Source organism: Erpetoichthys calabaricus, chromosome 16 (assembly GCF_900747795.2).
Source record: "Erpetoichthys calabaricus chromosome 16, fErpCal1.3, whole genome shotgun sequence".
NCBI lineage: Eukaryota > Metazoa > Chordata > Cladistia > Polypteriformes > Polypteridae > Erpetoichthys > Erpetoichthys calabaricus.
In genome coordinates this window covers 58,102,624-58,121,751 of record NC_041409.2, presented here as the reverse complement: position 1 = coordinate 58,121,751, position 19,128 = coordinate 58,102,624, and the positions used below count along the sequence as shown (strand labels likewise).

The following is a 19,128-nucleotide window of genomic DNA, read 5'->3' as shown; positions in this document are numbered from 1 at the left end:
GTGTGAACTTAGACTTGACATTTAGTCCAGTTAGGGCAAAATTGAGCACATTTACATACCATACCATACCATACCATATTTATTTGTTGAGCGCTTAAAACACAGCATTACAACCGACCAAAGCGCTGTACAGTTAAAACAAACGGGACTAAAAACAAAATATTAAAGCAAACATTAAGAGAGAATTTGAACTAAAAACTAAAAACAGGTCAGAGGATCCAATAAAATAGAGAAAATAGCGAAAAACAAGTAGAAAATGAAACAAGTTAAGAATTAAAAGCCAATGTGAAGAAGTGCGTTTTTAAGCGTAATTTGAATGTGGCAACTGAAGTGGCTTGCCTAACCACTAAGGGTAGGGAGTTCCAGAGCCTGGGTGCACCGATGGAGAAAGCCCTTTCACCACGAGCTTTGAAACGTGCCTTGGGAACGGTTAGAAGGAGCTGATCTGCGGATCTAAGAGCGCGAGGGGGATTGTATACACAGATAAAAAGACTGAGCCAGAAAAATGCTTAGCTTTAGTTAGAGCCATACAGGTTTCCAGCAGAGCTTTAATTCTGTCACTCTGCAAGATGGTATGAAGTCAGACTATTTCCTATACCCTGTCAGCTTTCTGTGTTTCAAGGAGGAGGCCGCATTGTGCTGCAGTCCACTGGCTTTCTTCCTCTGGTGTATTAAAACACAAGCAAGAGTCCTGTTTTTAAATTACTGAATACAAAGCACATTCCTTCCTAGCCCAACCCGCCTGGAGCAAATTAGTAACAACATATATGCCAAATAGGCTGCAAGAATAAGAAGAGTCAGGAATTGATTCCCAGGAAAATGTGAACACACAGAGCTGCTCCTAGGAAGGGGACACTGGCTCACCCAACAGTCACTTGGCACTGGTTTATAGCAATTTTCTGGGATTAATGGGCCATTATCCAAAGTGAACATCTTACAGGGCAGCCTTTAACACTCAACAGAGCCTGTCAATGACAACTACAGTTGGTTGTCTGAGACAGATGGGTCATACTTTGAGTTTTCGTTTGCTTCATAAACCTCTCAATGGTGACTTGTCACAAATATGATATTTGGGGAGGAGACAAGGAGGGCGTGAAGTACAAAGGTTTGTAATCATTCAAAAAAATGACAAAGTGGAGCACTGTGTTTTTTCTTTCCTGGCATGATAAAATGAAGTGCACCATCCTAACAGTTGCTGGCTAATATGGCTAAATTAATGAAAGTAAGGAAAAAAAACTTGGGTGGGGCTGTAATTTATTTATGTATTTATTTTGTTTAAGGAAACAAAATTTTGAGAAAGTTTTATCTTACCTATTTTGTTTTTCTTTATTATTCCTTAGCCTGTCAACGTATCCATGCCTGTGTCTGTGCACCCACCCTGGTGTGATGATTTAAGGGACACGCTGGAGCTACTTGGCTCTGTCGGCGGGTACAGCTGAGTAAGCCGTGACAAAAAATGAACAAACTGAACTTTCACAACAATAAAACGATGCAGGACCGCCGTTGTGTGTGTGTATTTCTCCCCAATGATGACACACTGAACATTGTTGTCAATGTGAGTATGAAACCTTGTCATTACAGTTGTGTCAATTTGGAGTTTCTTCAACCTAAAAGAGTGCATAAAGGAGAGAGTGCTTCATTAGTCACTGCTAAGACCAGCAGTCAGTAATTTCAGTGCTGAATATATCCAGTTCTTCACTTTCTGGGATTCAACATGAAAATTTAGGAGTTGGTATTAAATTAAAAGCTAAATGTTTCATATATGGAAAGAAGACAAAACTCCTCCTAATCTTTTTAGACCATACCAGCGCACTGTAGTCTCATTTCTAATTTTACAAGGCTGCGGGTTCAATCCGTAACATTTACATATTGTGAATTTGCCGGATTTTCATGGTAAAACAAACAGACATATAACTATGTTGTTCTACCTTGATATGATAGTCACTAGAGAAGGGCACTCCATAGATGCAAAAATATTGTCCAGTTTAATGTCATAAAACCAATTTAACAGACTGCTTTTTATTCCAAAATGAGATTGGAATATTATAAAGTGAAGCAGTCATATCATGGATGAAGACTTTTACAGCTTGTTATGAGAATCCGGCCCAGTAAATCTGCTAGACAACAAAACAAATGAGCCAATCCCCGAGCCAAACACCTAATGTGAGAAAGGGGAACGGAATTCATGAGCCGTTAGAAGACTGGAAGGAATTTATTAATAAGTAACGGAAAAGGAGCAATTGCAAAGTAACAAACAACTGAAAATAAGCCAATTTCAAGTCTGTGAGCTCCAGATGAACAGGGAACTACTACTGGAATATTCTGAAATGATCAAAAAAATTCTGAGGGAAATGTCAGATTAGTCATCCCTCAAAGAGTAAAAGAACTAGAATGGTGGATCTTCCAGCCAGGACATTAGCACACAGTCGAGAAATGCTTTGCCTTACCTTTTCTCTGTGTATTTTAGAGCAGACAATGAGAGTGATGGAGCAGAACATGTTTGTTCGTGCCATATAATGTAGCAGAACATCTTTTATTGTTTAAGAGTATAATCCAGAGCTGCATGTTTAGGCTTTTTAGAAATGACAGTCACCTTGTCAACTTCTTGTCTATCCAGGTGAAGGTACTATGTCAGGAACTGCTTATACAGGTGTGCGATCTTCTCCGCCTCAAAGACTGCCATCTTTTTGGACTCAGTGTCATCCAGAGTAAGTATGGTGGAAAAAGGCATGGCATGGTAGTGAGACACTGGTGAGATACAATAACTGCCATGGAAAAGTTTTGATGTCTTTTATATAACTATCATATATCACATGCACACAAGCATTGTGACTTTGGAGATTTGCTTATAGGGTGACCTGGGTGACTCAAGCCTTTGGATATTTGCAAAGAGTTACCTGAACCTATTAAAAGAATGCTTAAGCATGCACTAATTCAGTTCAAAAGAGTGCGTATATGTTTGGCTTTGCATCTACCAAAGGTGCTGAAGTTGACCAGTGGCTAATAAATTCATTAGTGAGACCAAAAAAGTCTAAGCAAATAGATATGTCCTTAGGTTAGCCTGTAAATGTTTTGGTGTCTTCATATTTTCCCCAAACCGTTAGGGTGGTGCAGTCATATTTCTATGAAACTGTGTAGAATATCCTTCCAAAATATTTTTTGTGATAGGCTTTTACATGAAAGATATTGATGATTAATGTTTATGGAATCTGTTTTGCTCTTTTTCTTTTAGATAATGAACACATTTACATGGAGCTAGGCCAAAAATTGTCTAAGTACTGTCCTAAGGAATGGAAAAGAGAATCCAGCAAGGTGAGTGAGGTGTGTTAAATGTAACTAAAATAAATAGAAAAATTTTCTTCATCCTGACCCATAACTCATTTGCCATTTCATTGACAGGGCATTGACCAATTTGGACCTCCAATGATTGTTCACTTCAGGGTCCAGTATTATGTAGAAAATGGCCGGTTAATAAGGTGAGTACCTTGATTCTCTATGGCTAGAATTTGTCTCAGAATCAGTCTATCAGACTAAATTTAATATAGCACCCTTTAGAGAGTACACCTTTATTATACATGTTACAAAGCAAACTGAGTAAAAGTGAAAGAAGCAGACTGAAATCAGATGGTTCAATTCATGACAGAAAACAAGGAAACAAACTGTACAGACTATATACTCTGTGAGTGAAAATAGGACTATATTGACAGAATGAAGACAGTAAGGTGTGGTTTTCTCAGTAAAATCTAGCTTGTAGCTATATTCATAGACCACATTGGGCGCAACAAAGAGTGGAGCTGAGGTTGGATACTTTGGCTTGTTGAAAATGTCAATAGTGTTAGCATATCTGGTGTTTTGAGGTGAAGTGCAAGCATCAGGCAGGTTCTACAAGAGTGTGTGTGTTACTGGCAAAGGAACATTAAGAGGTAAAGCTGCAAAATGACACTTCATGTGCTTGCACAAAATGGCATACAAGGGTGCCAATTCACAGAGAGTTTAGGGGAAGGACTTTTCTAGTGTGCAGTATTGCAGCAACATAGAGTTTGTATGAAATTGGGCAAAATGCTACATCTGCCTTAGCCTTGGCCAGTAGCATCATGTGCTATTGCAGCACAACTCTGTATGCACCATAGACCTGACAGGCACTAAACTGCATTTGATAGCATTGTGATCTTCTCCACCACTGTGCTTCTGCAAGTATGTGAATAGGCACATTAAGAAATCACCAATGGTGCTTTGGCTACGACAAGGATGTTGACACAGTTTTAACTAAGAAACCCTCCCATTTTTCATTATTGCAAGATACAACATTCAAAAATTACCACAGAGGTAACTTTGCCCAACCTGTCATTGTAAACCTGACATTGCACAGACAAGCTTTGCAATGGACATACATATACCTTCATGGTAAGGGTACAATCAGGTAGTGCATCAGTATAGAAACCTCCCTCTAAGGCGATGTGATTGTCACAGTACCACTGAGACTCTCTTGGGAGCATGCTGGATCTGCAGCTACTTAGACTGACCACACCAATTGAGAAGCCTGCCATTTCACTCACCAGAATAATTAGTAAAGTAAATTGCTCATTTTAACTGAGAAAACTTTTCAGATTGTAAATGTGTCATTGCAATGAAACATAGCTACAGAAGCGTGGAAATTGGACCTGAGTTTGTAACACTTATTTATCGATTTTTAAATTAATATTGTAAGTGGGTAAAAAACAAAGCTGATTTTTAAAAATTGGGCACTGGCTGGTGTGTTTTAGAGTTGGCATGCAGCCATTATACCCCCATCTTAAATCATAGTGGAGCAGAAACAGCATGCAAGGCTGGCACTGACAATGTTTAGATTTTTAATAATAGTTGTTCACCTGCTGCTGAGTAGTTAAGGAAGCCCTGCATTTTTTCCAGTTAAGTTGCTCCACATTGTTACAAAATCAACTCTATTCATTTGTCGTTGTCGCAGTGGTGGAACATTAAAAAGGCTTGAAGCTACTAAGAGCTGTGCCAACATGTATCCATGTAAAAAAAAAATACCTGCTGGTATGGTATCATAGTGGGGGATAAAAGTTTAGTGAGAGGTAGGTGAGGCCAAAGGAAGAGGCGAGTGTGTTGCTGTGCATTGTAGCCCTGTCTTGTGTGTTAAGCAGTTTGGAAATTCATGATCTCTTCTCTCCTGTTGTATAGTGACCGAACTGCTCGCTACTATTACTACTGGCACCTAAGAAAACAAGTCCTACTGTCCCAATGTGTCCAGCGTGAAGAAGCCTACTTTCTGCTGGCAGCTTTTGCTCTGCAGGCTGACCTAGGAAACTTCAAACGAAACAAACACTTTTGGAAGTACTTCGAACCAGAGGCCTACTTCCCCCCCTGGGTGAGTGCCTTATTCCTAAATTTTTGTATATATATATATATATATATCAGGTTTACCCTGTATTTCAATGTCAGGCTATAATTTTGAAAATTCTGCAAGTCAACACGCATATTGGACATTTTCATTTTCTGAAAGATCTTCCTATCTTGCAGTACCCTGCAGGTAGGCCAATTTTACAAATACTGTAAGTTTCACAGTGCTATAAAAATATATTTACTTTGTTAAAGTGTAAGAGTAAAGAATCCACAGAACTACATATGTCATGGTACATTCCACAAGTGTTGATAATGAACTTAAGCATGTGTCCACATTCATCGCTAGACATTTTATTTCAATATAAGTATAGATTGTCTATCCTATACTTAATTCTTTCTCAGGTTATTGCCAAAAGGGGACGAGATTACATTCTGCGCCATATCCCCAACATGCACAAGGATCAGTATGCAATGACGGCTTCAGAAGCGCACCTGAAGTACATCAAGGAGTCTGCCCAGCTTGATGATGTGGCCGTGCATTACTACCGTCTTTATAAGGTGAGCCCAGGATTGTCTGCTACAGGCTTTGTGAACCCTTTGGGAAGTGTTTCCAAGCTTGAAAATAAAACTGATCTTAATGCCTCTGCTTTGCAGGATAAAAAAGAAGCAGATGCATCTTTGACGCTTGGCCTGACACTGCGTGGCATCCAGATCTTTCAGGTTAAACTGCATATTTGCATATGATTCCTGCATTTTTGTAGGTTTGTGTGTAGGCCATTTTGACCAAGCAATGATATTTTTATGAAAAAAAGTCTCCACTAAAATTGTACCAGTTAAATGAGCGCGTAGCAAATGTAAAGTCAACAATAATATAATGTATTGTTAATACATTAAGCACCTTATATGATGTGTGACGTAACAGTGAATGTGACCATCGTATTTAATCATTTCTTTTGGAAAATGTTTGGACATAAGGTATATTTTTTTAAATACATATATATCATTTTATTCAACAAAATGCTTAAAGTGAATGCTTTACTTGAATGGATGTAGTAATCCAAACTAGCACTCGAGTCACTGAGACACAGTTGCAGATCTAGATATGTGAGTGTTTTCTAGTGGTTTTGACCTTGTCTCTGTATTTGGTGATTACATGTTGTTTCTGTGAGCACAGACATTTTTTACAGTATAATGCAATGGTAAACATTTTCAAAAGATGATTTGTTCACACAAAGCACCCAGGTAGTTTTAGTGGCTCTCTTACAGTAAAGTGAAGCCTGAGCCTGGAACGTTGCAGTTGCCAGTAAACTACTGAGCCATCAGATGACATTATAATAATTTCATAATGCTCATTTTTGCTTGACCCAGCAGAATACCACTGATGTGAGACAGCTGCTTTATGACTTCCCTTGGACCAATGTGGGAAAACTGGTGTTTGTGGTGAGTATCCTTAGCTGGTATTCAAACTGTCTAAGACCCATAATTTATGTTTAGGTTCATTTATCACCTTTTCCTCTCTGTCCATGTTTATATTTCTCTCAACCCAATCAGCAACTTGTTTCTACCTGTTATCCCAAATATGTACTCTGCGGATTAATAAACCATTGCCCATACTGCTGCCAGCAGGTTTGAACACCTTTGGTCTTCTGCATGTTGAAACTGTGATCTGCTTTTCTGATTAGCATCTTGGTATAAACCAATTTTTCCCCATTGCAGTAACTTGAGCTACTCTGAATTTCCAACTTTTGTCCAGGGAAGATGATACAGTGGTTAGTTCTGCTACCTCACAGTTTGAGTCTGCCTTACCTCAGTTCAAGTCTAGGCCTGGGCATCTTCCTGTGCCCATGTGGGTTTTTCTCCCCTGTCCAAAGATGTCCATGTTAGGTTAAGTTGATAATTTGGCTTTGTGAGTGTCCCCTGTGATGGACTGGTGCTTTTTCTAGGTTTTGGGATTGCCTTGAACCTAATATGACAAAGAATTTGACCCACCACAGCCTTGAATTGTACTAAGTGGGTTTGAAAATGGAAGGTTGGTTGGGCACTTGCCTGTTCACGACTCTCACTCAATCCCCATCTTCTTAGAGGGCTATGGCACCAGTTACCACAACAGACCCCAAGCTTCAATTTGCTTTATTCTTGGTTTGTCATTGGAAAGACTTGGAGTAGTGTTTGGTGGCAAAATCAGATTTTGGAACTTCCCAATTATAATGTTTTCTCGTTGACTATTGTTATTTCAACATGGAGTTGTGTCTCTCCTTACTTGCATTACTGGTGCATTGAGTACCTGTTGTTTTGCTTTGCCACATACAGGGAAAGAAGTTTGAAATCCTTCCAGATGGACTGCCTTCGGCCCGTAAGCTCATGTACTACACAGGCTGCCCACTTCGTTCTCGTCACCTTTTACAGCTCCTGAGCAATAGTCATCGTTTGTTTATGAACTTACAGCCTGTCCTGAGACAAGTGCGCAAGCTGGAGCAGAGTGAAGGTAAGACTGAGTGTGCCTGTTATTCTTGGCTGTCTTTCTGTGTGATAAGCCTGTTTGCAGCAATGCAAAGATGTTTGTATCTGGATCTGCCTACATGCCAGCCATCTGACTCTCTAGCTTTTTTGGTCATTCTATGGCCGTTACTTCAGTTTACTTACTGATGAAAGCCTATCCACTGTCAATTAATAATTATTATGTAAGCAAACTAGCCTCCTAGTGTATTTGCTAAACTTGTTCTTCTGATCCTCCTTTGACAGAGAAGAAGCAGTATCGTGAGTCGTATATTACAGATGCTCTGGAACTGGACATGGAGCACCTGGAGAAGCACTCCCGGGCGAGTGGCAGTAGCGCTGGCAGTGGCTCCCGCCATAAGCGTCTTTCTCGTAATTCCACGACCAGCCACAGCAGCTCTCACACTTCTGGCATAGAAACAGATAGCTTTCGCACGGCTAGCCAAGCCCCACATCTCCCACTGCGCACCTGCTCCAGTTCCACAGCCAGCCATGGTAGCTCTCACACTTCGGGTGTTGAGAGTGGAGACAAGGAGCGACTGGATGATGATGAAGGTAAAACAAATGATTGCTTCTTCAACTTGTAAACCGTATACTAAAAAAAATCAGAGATATCTACTGTTCTCACTTCTGGCATTCCCTGTAATTCAAAGTGGAAAGTACACTTACTCTGTGCTGCTAATTAATAAGGCTACGTGTCTTTCGACTTCTCCCTTGCTCTGTTACATGAGACAACCAGTCCCCCTCTCCCATTTTATATTTTGGTAGAGGAGCTTTCAAATATGTGGCATCCACACCTCCCAGTCCAAACTGTTAACTAATAATGTAGTCAACCTCTCCCAATTCTTGCTTCTTTGCAAATTAATTTACCTTGTTGCTCTAAACTGACTTCAAATGGGAGGCCTTCACCCCTTGTTGTCATTTAATATGGAGACTCAATACCTTTCATTTCACAGTCACACCTCCTTCCTGACTGTGCTGCCAGTTAATTTTGAGGATTTGCTTACTTGTCGACACTCGGACCTAATCTATAGAGTCCTTCTTTTGACTCTTGTGTATGTTAGGGATTCTAGAGCTGCACATTTTGAGTGTCTGGCTCCCATTCGTTTGAACCATCTCATTTACTCTTTTGTAATAAAGCAATACAATGCACTCTTGAGAGCTTTCATTTCTCAGGTGTCTGCTTGCAGGTTCCAGTCAAGCCATGAAACCAAGAAATAGTCAGAGAACTACAAAACCAATGTCACCCCCTTATAGTCTGTAATGCATCCTAATTATTATCCTTAAAACATAAGAGGTAAAATTCAGCTTTTTGACTCTCTTATCTGGCCTTTAGAGATCGAGATGTTGGTTGATGACCCAAAGGATTATGAAGTACTCCATGAACTTGCCCTGGAAGTTAGTCCTGATTTGTGCATTCATATCACTGAGGACATGCTGACTTCTGACCAAGTCAATGGCTACTCAGGTGAGAGGATCAAGCCCCTTGTATTACTCAATTCATGTTATGTTCCACTTCTGAGATGCAGCCAGTTTTGTTAATACTTCAGACAAAGTACCTTTTTTTTGTCAAAAATGAGGTAAATGCTTTTTCTTATTGTGGAAAAGAGCCAGCACATTCTTTTATAATGAGTCCCAAACGATGTGATCAGCATGGTCTCTCTGGATCAAGGCTATTAAATAAAAACATTATCTAAGACAGCTAAAAGATATTTTGATAAACAAATAAAAATGAAACTGAGGAGTGAGTGAAAAATGAAAATTTAAATTAAACCAAACTAACTGAAAAAAATAAAAATGGATGAAAACAACAATCTGTTATTTTAATTTTTTTAATAAACCTAATTCTTGTAGCTTACTGTTCACTAATGTTCCCTCTGAGGTGCACGCATGTGTGGACACACACAACTTTTAATTCAGGTTAGATTAAGTAGACTATTATCCCAGAGGAAAATGTGTTGCCAGGAGGATGGTACCAAAACATAAGATACTGATAGATAGATAGATAGATAGATAGATAGATAGATAGATAGATAGATAGATAGATAGATAGATAGATAGATAGATAGATAGATAGATAGATAGATAGATAGATAGATACAAGAAAATAAACCAAGGTACAACAGCTGATAACTACTGTTATCATAAGTACACATACTCAAGATTAGTACAAAGATGATGCAAGAACATACAGAAGATCACAATAAAGATTTGGGGTACCACCCTGATAAGCCTTTTAAAGGAAAGGAAAACATGCAAAAATTGCACAAACGCCTTCACAGACGTGAGTTCATAACAGAACTAAACTAAGATGGCGGATCTTCCAGCTTTGAGGACTTCCATCAGGAAGAGGCAGGTCCAGATGGCTGGACATGAAGTGACATTGGTGGTGGTAAAGCTGTGAATCCTCAGGTCTGCAGAGGGAGGAAGAAAAGGGACATTATTACACAGCACCAACCTCTGGAGCTGGGTTATTACCATTACCAGTGCCCTTTAAGCTGTCCCCTATGTGCACATGCGTGAAAATGAATAATTACCTTTAATGCCGCACATAATAATTCAGAATTAAGCATTTAGAAGCATCCCTGTAAGTAACAGAGTTCAAAATGCTTTTAGCTCTGAGAATAAGAGTTCTGTTGCTGTTTACCTTTAGAAACCTAATCCTGTTGGCAATAGGAAAATTTAGAGAAATGAGAAAGGCTACTGCCTGACAGAATTAAGTCAGCCTTCTTTCTAACCTGTTTGTGGTACATTTCATTGACAGAGCTCTACTGTAAACCAATTATTTTACTGCATGGTTTTTACAATGTTGTTAAGATGGTTTATATTATTAATACTGAGGTTACTAAACCAACAAATAAAAACAAATGTGACAGAAGATCCAATAAAGGAGTTAGTAAAACTTGGCATGAAAATTCCATAATCGAGTGACCCAATTAAATTGATTTATGCTTTCCCATCGCAAAGAGTTTTGGCAGTTATTCGTTTGGAGGTAACTGGTTTGTAAAAATGGCAAAGCTACCCTCAGTGGCCAAATCTTTCAAAAAGCAGTCCTGGTTTGAAGAAGAAAGCCCTAAGATCTGAGTCTAGTCTTTTTTAAGAACTATTAAGAACTCCAGAGCCAACAGTTTAGAATAGAATACATTAGGTCCATTATCAAGTCGAAAATCACGCTGTTTTTAATTCCCACTGATATGCAAACTGTGTAAGTACTTTGAAGACTGCATAGCAAGAAAACCTGCTTTCTTGAAACTATACAAACACACTGTCATTGCCTTTTTGTTGAAGGTGGCTAAATGTTTTTGATCACTGGTGCAGTATTTTAATTGTGTTCTTAATTTCTGGTATCATTTTAGTCTTTTTTGAGAAATAACTTTTTGTGACTAATTTTGATTTCTGCTTTGTACCTCATGCTCAGGTTAGGCTCTGGGCAATTAGGTAGATTCAATGATGAATAAATGGATGGATGGATAGATGAAAAATATTTGTTACAAAAATAAAATAGGTTTCTGACCAGTAATCATTTCTGTAAATTACATTTAGACTCTGATGCCAGTACTGTGTACTCTGTATCAATTTTAAATCCCATTTGAGTGATTTAAAATAAAATAGTTGGTTGTAATATTCTATTAAAAACATATGCAGTTAAAGTCATGAGCAACATACAATTTATTATTTCATTCATCACTCTAGAGTACTCTGTGCCCGAGTAGTTTGAATAAACCTTTTTAAGTAAGTTGTATAATGCATTAAAATTTAAGATTACAATGTGTCAATAGATATATTGCATAACAGTAAGTTGTGCTCATGCCACAGAAGTCTGTAGACGGAGCATTGGCTTATGGGCTATATACATGACCGTTTTCAGCTGCCCAGACAGAAAAGGTTTTTGAACGTGGACACTCGGTAAAGAATTGGTAGTAACTGGGAAGGCTCCTTCTGGGAGTGCTTCAAGTGTGATGTGAGCAGTAACAAAACAAAGTGTGTACGCAATGAAAGGTGACAGGTTTGTAGAACTCAATTAATGGGAAAGAGCCGGACAAATTTCAAAGCACTCCTAATCTGTTTTCATAAATAAGTCTACATAGAGGTTGAGGACCATGATAGGCTGAAAAAACGCATGCCTACCAAAGAAGGTAAAATAATAAGGTACATTATTCAACAAACATAATTTTTATTTCATCAGAAAGTTTGCCGTATAGTCACCTTAGAAAGAATATCTAGTTATTGAATGTCTAGCATGTTGTTTGAATTACCTGCTTTCACAAGGTACTATGAATTCAGTCAGTCATTGTCGAACCCACTTATTCCTGGACAGGGTTGTGGGGGGTGATGGAGCCTATCCCAGCTAGCATAGGGCACAAAGCAGGAACAAACCCAGGACAGGGTGCCAGTACTTGATCCAAAGTTTATAATGCCCACTTCTGCCAACATAAACAGCCTGCTTCAATGCAGAAGGCAACTCTGTATAGATGGTTGTAGTAAAAAGAACTTCACCGAGTTGTTTAAAAACATTTTCTACATGTCTACAACCTCTATGCTATATTAACATTCATCTGAGATATATATATTTTAAGCTGAAATGAAAACAAAAGTTATTCTTTCAAAGCAAAAACTAATTTAAAAATGGTCAATTGAGCTGGAAATTTAAATGTCAGGTGAAAATAGTAATGAAATAAAAACTAATTTTAAAAATGGAAGTAAAATAATGTTGCTCCAGATATGGATGTAGTAGAGTGTCTCCTGATGCTTAAGTGTTGTATCATTGGCTCAGTATTTTGTTGTGCTACCTGTCCTTTTCTGTATAGGTCTGATTGTCAAGGAGGTCAGTTCTTCCACATCCAGTTCCTCAGAGACTGTTGTGAAACTGCGTGGGCAGAGCATTGATTCTCTGCCACAGGTAAATGCTGCTTTTCAGTGTGTATGTGGTCATATTTCAAATAATAGCTTCAAATGTAATTTGTCTGATCCTTACCGTTTTTGTATGAAGACAAGATTCTTAATAATATTTTTTTTCTTTTAAATAATAAAAACAGACAGTATCCCGGAAGCCTCGATCATCAACAGACCGGCACAGCCAGAGTCTAGACGACATTCGACTGTATCAGAAAGAGTGTCTTCACTGGACTGAACTCTGCCAAGAAACTGCACAGAGCTACACATTTGGATGTGTCCAGGACCTTAGTGATGTGGGCTACCACAGTCTGGCAGAGCAGTGTGTGGGCATCAAGGATGCCACTAACTTCCCAATCAAGAGGACCAGCAAGTACTTCTCTCTGGATCTGACAGACGAGGTCCCAGAGTTTGTTGTCTGATCTGGTTGTGGATACCATGACGTTTTCCTATCGGCAAACTGCTCTTCCAGGAGCTATGAGGTCAGGAGGCTGGATAGACTGCTTGACTTCTTGGATACTGGACACTAGGAATTCTGAGCTAGAGTGGAGAAAGACAAGATTTCTTTTCAGTTAAGCTCTAAGTCTCTTTTGGACGAGACGTCTCCTAAATGGCAGAAACGTGTGAACAGATGCAGAAGGTTAATGGAAATTAAGCCATTCAAAGTTTCATCAGAGCAAGCCATATTCCCAATATGACCAAGCATTGTGGGTAATTTTCTACTGAGGTCACTTTTAGGTCAATTATTGGCAGTGCAGTTTCAATTTCCAGGGGGGAAAAAAAATAATTTTAGGAGGACAATGAAGGCCATATTCAATGCTCATTATCACTCCTTTTGGCAAACCCTGTCTAGATGGCTTTCCAGTCTGTTCACTATAGAGGACACATACATGAATGTGGCTTCATGATGCATCTAGCAACACTTATACAATTCGGGTGAAGATGGCAATTGATTGGAAATGCATGGATTCAGCCATTGGTCCTGTCACCTGTAAGCCATCTGCCTCTCGTCTTCTGAAGTCGCTCCTTAATCAGCTGTATATTGGCTCCAGTTGCTTTTTTATTTTATTTTAAATATATCTCAACACTTCTTAATTGGCTGTCAACCTCACATACATCATGATCATGTTCACACGCTAAAAGATGAAACCAAAGATTTAGCAGTTTCAAACTAAACCCACAGATGCACTCACGAGCTGAAACTTCTCCTGGTCTTCTGGGACACTCGGAGCAAGCGCTATTTGATTTTTTTTTTTATTTTATTGATTCTCTTTCCCATCTGCTAAGTGCCCACCAGTTACCAGACTCTCCCCTCATGCCCTTGTACATGAAGCACTTTTAATGGCTTTGAAAGAGAGGGGGAGACATCTTTATTCAGGACATGCACAGTGCCAATCACTCTCCCTCCGTGAACTCCCATGGAACAAAAAAAGTCCTTAACACCCCGTGCCTTTTTTACGTTGTAGCTCCCTGTACACGTGTTCATGTAATGACAATCGCCCCCTTGTGCATTCAAATACAATAAAAAAAAAAAAAAAGCAAGCTCCCCATGATAGAAAGGACTGCTGGAGTTTTCAGCTTCCTGCAGGACCTCCTATTTCTAAAATGCTGCTAATTATGCATACAGATGAGCATTTTCACTGTAATTGGTGGGATTCCCTTATAGGACACAGTGAACTTTTCTTCCCTGCCTTGGCAGGATAGGCTTTTGAAATATATCGTTGCTGGTATGTTCATGCTTTTTTTTCTTCTTTAATAACGTGTTATGCATCTTTTTTTGTAGAAGATCTGCTCCAAAATCCCACTTTTCTCCCTTCATTCACTTAGAACACTCACGCCACTCTGTGTTTCTCCCACAGTGTCCCCGAGGCCTTCTTAAGTGCCTTTTTTGATTTTTAGAATTATTTTGCCACTATCCCAAATGTTTTACCCCTCATATTCCCAATCATTGGACCTCCCATAATAGGAATAACCCTTCTCGTTCATTCTTGTCCCGAAATCTCGGAGGTAGGAAAACTTTGTAGTATTTGCATTTTGGTAAGTTAAACTTTTTTTTTTTTTCTTTTCTTTAACTGGAAAAATTTTATACAGTTTTCCTTTTTTATGACTATAACTAAGAACATATCTTTGTATTTTTGTATAAATGTTGTTTTTTCTGTGATGAAGTGTGTCGGAGTCAGAGCGGGTCAGTCTATCAGTATTAGTCAGTTGTTAGCCAGGCAGTTGTGGGGTCGAGTGGCACTTGCTTTACTGGAGCCCTGGACAGGAGAAATTTGCACAATTTACAATTCGGAGATCGGGCTGTGTAAGCATAACTCCCCATTGTGAGGGATCAATGATGAAGCTGCTCTTCTCCGTGCCTTTAAATGATATTCCTTTTGTCTTCCTGAACAATTAGCTCTCAATCGCCTGGATCATCATGCTAATAATTAGTTAGATTGATAGTCTGTCTTGGCAAGAATTAAGTACTTTTTCAGGCTTCACTCCTACCTACGTTCCCACCCCACCACCTTAGGTGTTCGAAACTAAACCTCATCTCTGATGCAGATTATCCAGGTTATCACTAGAAAACAAGACCTTCTTACATGGGGGTTCATCTGATGTGCGGTAGACAAGAAGGCAGTGGAGAGTCCTCTGATCAGCAGGACCAATTTCTGCTAATAAATCGACTCAAGCAAGGAAAAATCTTCGAGCTGGCACACCTGCTGATTAGTTTTAAAAAGTAAGGTTCTCGTAACGCTGAGAACATAAGCTGTATGCTCTGCAGAGATTTTGTGAATGTCCCACTTGAGAAAGAAAGTTAAAATCTCCAGATGATCACCTCTAGGATGGTGGGCCTTTATCAATGGAGGATATTCTTGTGTTCAGGAACACATCTGAACAGCAGAGGTTGTCGTAATATTGATTTATACAGTAGTTATATTCTTCTAGTGAGGGAGGTTTCTTTAAAAAAAAAAAAAATCAACAGCTCAGTATATCAGTTAATTTTGAAAATAATTAGGCATTCGCAATAATTTTGAAATGTCCTTCTGTGAAAGGCATGGCATTCCATTAAAGACAGCCGCTGCCATCAGACAAAATAGTGGCATTTCCCTACAGTATGGTGAATTGTTTCAAACCAAGTTACAAAATGCAGTTTTCCTATCCAGTGGGCTCCAGTAAGCGCCGTCTTGGTCACAGCATAATGCTAGCCGCTGGCCAATGGATTTTGGTCTTTGGGTCAAAATAACCTTTTTTTGTTTTTGTTTTTAATGGTCACTATGGTCCTTCAAACAGAAGGGCATATTTGGGTTGTAAATTAAAAAAAAAAAAAAAAATAGTTACTCCAGAATTCTGGACTTTTTTTCTGGATGTTTAAAATCAAAAAAGAGAAATGTGTTCTGTGCATTGTTTTTATTTTTAAAGACCCAAAGTGGTCCTCTGGCCACTGCAAGAATTTGAAGAAGGAAAAAAAAAAAAACCTTGGTCTGTCTTAATTCCTTATTTACCCCCCTCCCCCCCAATATGTTATAAAAAATAACTAATGCTAATGTTAAAAAAATATACATTTGGTTTGTGAAGCCATTCAAAAATCCCAGTGACCCACAGCCGGACAAAACATCCCTAGCATCATTTGGTTTGTGGTGCTGGAAAATCGGCTCGGATTATAAATGTCCCTTTCTGTGAAAGGAGTCGCCATTACAAGTCTTAATGGTGCATACATTGTGAACCCTTGTTACTGCAGAAGCAATGAAGTCTGATGTGCCTTTGGGGCACCGCTTTATAAAAGAAAGAAAAAATAAAGGTGCATTTGCCCAACTTCTGGTGTATGTGTGGTTGTCTTTTTCGTGAAAAATTCAAGGACCAGTGACATCTTGTCTCATGTTGATCCATTTTCTGTTTCTTTATGTAAATTAAGGGATTGAAGAAGCTGAAGCCTGTGGCCCTGGGTGGAAGGCCATTGCACACAATCTTACTCCTACTGCACTCTTCAAACTAAAAGTGTCAGAGTGGTTCTTCAGGGTGCTGCCATAGGGGAACCAGTTTTGGTTCCCAAAAGACCTCCTCCTCATGAAGGTTCCAGAAAGACCCTTTGTGTTTAGATCTGTGACAGGCTCCATTCAGTGAATAACCATGACGAGATGGTAATAGATTTGAGAAATAATGACGGGTTCTTCATTTTAAAAGGACTCTTGCCGCCTACAATCGCACAGGCTAAGTTCAGAGTTTCTAAATCAGTTAGTGTCCTGTGAGCTAGCCTACCATACATTAAAAATTTCTGGGATTTTTTTTTTTCAACATAATACAGTTTTTCAAAGCACAACCTCCCCAGAATTAAATGGTACGCTGTCCAGCAATGGAGCGTCAAGGAACCACACAATCCAGTGAAGAACCATTAGAGAACCAGGATTTTTAAGAGTGCTGGCCAGTTAACAATCCCCAATTAACTTCATTTGCACCATCTTTTAGATGCGGCAAAAAACCTGCTCAGATATGTGGGGAAGCATACAAACTTAACAGGGACTGGAACCTTTGGGGCTGCAGCACCTCTTATTTAGTACTTGCTGAAATATCGTTGCCCGGGAGGAAAATAAAGTATTTTTTTTAATTGTTTGAGAAAAATATAATTAAAAAAAAACTTTAAAAATAAATTAACAAACAATCAAGACTCACTAATGTGCTTGTCTTGCGGTCTTGTATGTATGTTATCATCCAGTTGATGCTCGGAACTGGCCAACTCTCTTTGATTGGTGCTCAAACATAAAGAATGCTGGCAGTCACCTCCAGTTCACCCTCTGGTGGTCGTTGTGAGTGTCAACTGGATGATAACATGCATACAAGACCACAAGGTCACACCCACCCTACCCAGAAGGGGGTGGGTTAGGGTTGATTTCACCCTACAGTATTTTAGTCGACCAATGAGAAACGTGTACCAGGTTTCATGAAAATCACTCCAGCCATTTGGAAGTGATGCTGGAACATACATATATACACACACATACATTAACCTTTTATCCTCTTTAATAAAATCCCTGTGTGCGTCCAGGTGTCTGTGTGTGTATGTCTTCTGGTGAAGTGCACATGCGCGGGGCACGGTGCGATGCCCGTTATTACTGTCAGAGAAAGTTACAGGCGTTTTACGGAATTACAAACCAGTATTACTGCGAGAGGAATTTAAAGGTACACAATACAGTGACGCATATTACAGCCACATACGAGCCAGTATTACTGTCAGAGAAAATTAAAGGCATATTACCAACGCGCACGCCTGTATTACCGCCAGAGAAAATTAAAGGTATATTACGGACGTACAAGACAGTATTACTGTCACAGAAAATTAAAGACACACAATACATGGCGGCAGCCCACGAGGAACGGTCAGCTCAGCAAGTAAACATCAACAAAAGAAAGGCTGAAAGACAAAGAAAAATACGACCAACAAAAAGAATGAGGTCAAAGTCCCTTGCCATTTAATATAGACTGTTCCTACTAATGTTTATGCACTACTGTTCTAGCGCCCGTTATTGTAACGGCTTAATGACTAGTATACTACGGAAGCTCTGAACCGCACAGTGAAAAAAAATTATGGGATAACTTTAATCTCGTACGTGAAAATATATTGTACGTACGAGATAAGGGTTGTCTCAAATTTTTTTTCACTGTGCGGTTTAGAGCTTCCGTAGTACACACATATATAGAGAGAGCATTCGTGTGTACGCCTGATGAGCCCAAATAAGGGCGAAATACATGTTGCGTACTCTGCATTATTTGACAGTAAACTATGTAATATATATATATATATATAGACTAGGCGGCTTCGATCCCTGCTCTCTTAGCTTGCAAACCACCCCCCATGCCTGTGCTACGTGCCGTTGTGAAGACAGGATGCTCGCTCCTCCAAAACCCCTCTTAAACAGTAATAGAATGACAGTGTTTTTTTTACCTCCTCTTTGCTCGATCAGAGGCTGCCGCCGTGCCACGTGATCTGCATCTCACGCGGCCCTTCAAATATTTAAAAGCCTTTACAGCAGCTGTCCTTTTGTCTCACTGCCTTGTCTCTCTTCTCAAACACTACTCGATCTCTTTTCGCTGTTACGTTATTTCACCAAGTAATATTTTCCGTTTGTTTGCGCTAATGCGAACTTTATTATCATTTTTTGGGATTTTCAAATTTTCCTACTTCCATTATCTCTAACCTGGGGGGTATATTCCGTACATCGCTTAAATCTTCCGAGATCATATGCCTCATCTTGGAGCTGGATCTAATCATCCAAGATGAATGCGTGCGCCCACGCTGAGTGAAAAGCCCATATATATTGAGTCTAGAAAACATGATCAGCAAGTCTTTGATAGGCTGTGACAAAATGACAAAAGAACGGGCGCATTTTTTTTCACACAAGCGGAGCAAGACCT

General features: G+C 39.4%; 1 protein-coding gene across 4 annotated transcripts in view; it reads left to right on the top strand.

Annotated features, from left to right (window-relative positions):
- Positions 1-13,508, top strand: part of frmd6 (FERM domain containing 6) — a 41,520-nt gene extending 28,012 nt beyond the window's left edge. Inside the window, exons 2-14 of one of the 4 annotated variants that reach the window (XM_028821206.2) lie at positions 1,341-1,555; positions 2,618-2,708; positions 3,233-3,312; positions 3,400-3,476; positions 5,185-5,371; positions 5,749-5,904; positions 6,001-6,066; positions 6,718-6,786; positions 7,657-7,831; positions 8,089-8,397; positions 9,179-9,310; positions 12,651-12,742; positions 12,879-13,508. In XM_028821206.2, coding sequence (XP_028677039.1) covers positions 1,457-1,555; positions 2,618-2,708; positions 3,233-3,312; positions 3,400-3,476; positions 5,185-5,371; positions 5,749-5,904; positions 6,001-6,066; positions 6,718-6,786; positions 7,657-7,831; positions 8,089-8,397; positions 9,179-9,310; positions 12,651-12,742; positions 12,879-13,157 — 1,812 coding nt within the window. In that variant the 5' untranslated portion in view covers positions 1,341-1,456 and the 3' untranslated portion in view covers positions 13,158-13,508. Of the gene's footprint in view, positions 1-1,340; positions 1,556-2,617; positions 2,709-3,232; positions 3,322-3,399; positions 3,477-5,184; positions 5,372-5,748; positions 5,905-6,000; positions 6,067-6,714; positions 6,787-7,656; positions 7,832-8,088; positions 8,398-9,178; positions 9,311-12,650; positions 12,743-12,878 lie in introns of all 4 variants that reach the window. The other 3 variants (XM_051919959.1, XM_028821205.2, XM_051919958.1) reach the window with 3 other exon arrangements.
- The last annotated feature ends 5,620 nt before the right edge of the window (positions 13,509-19,128 follow it).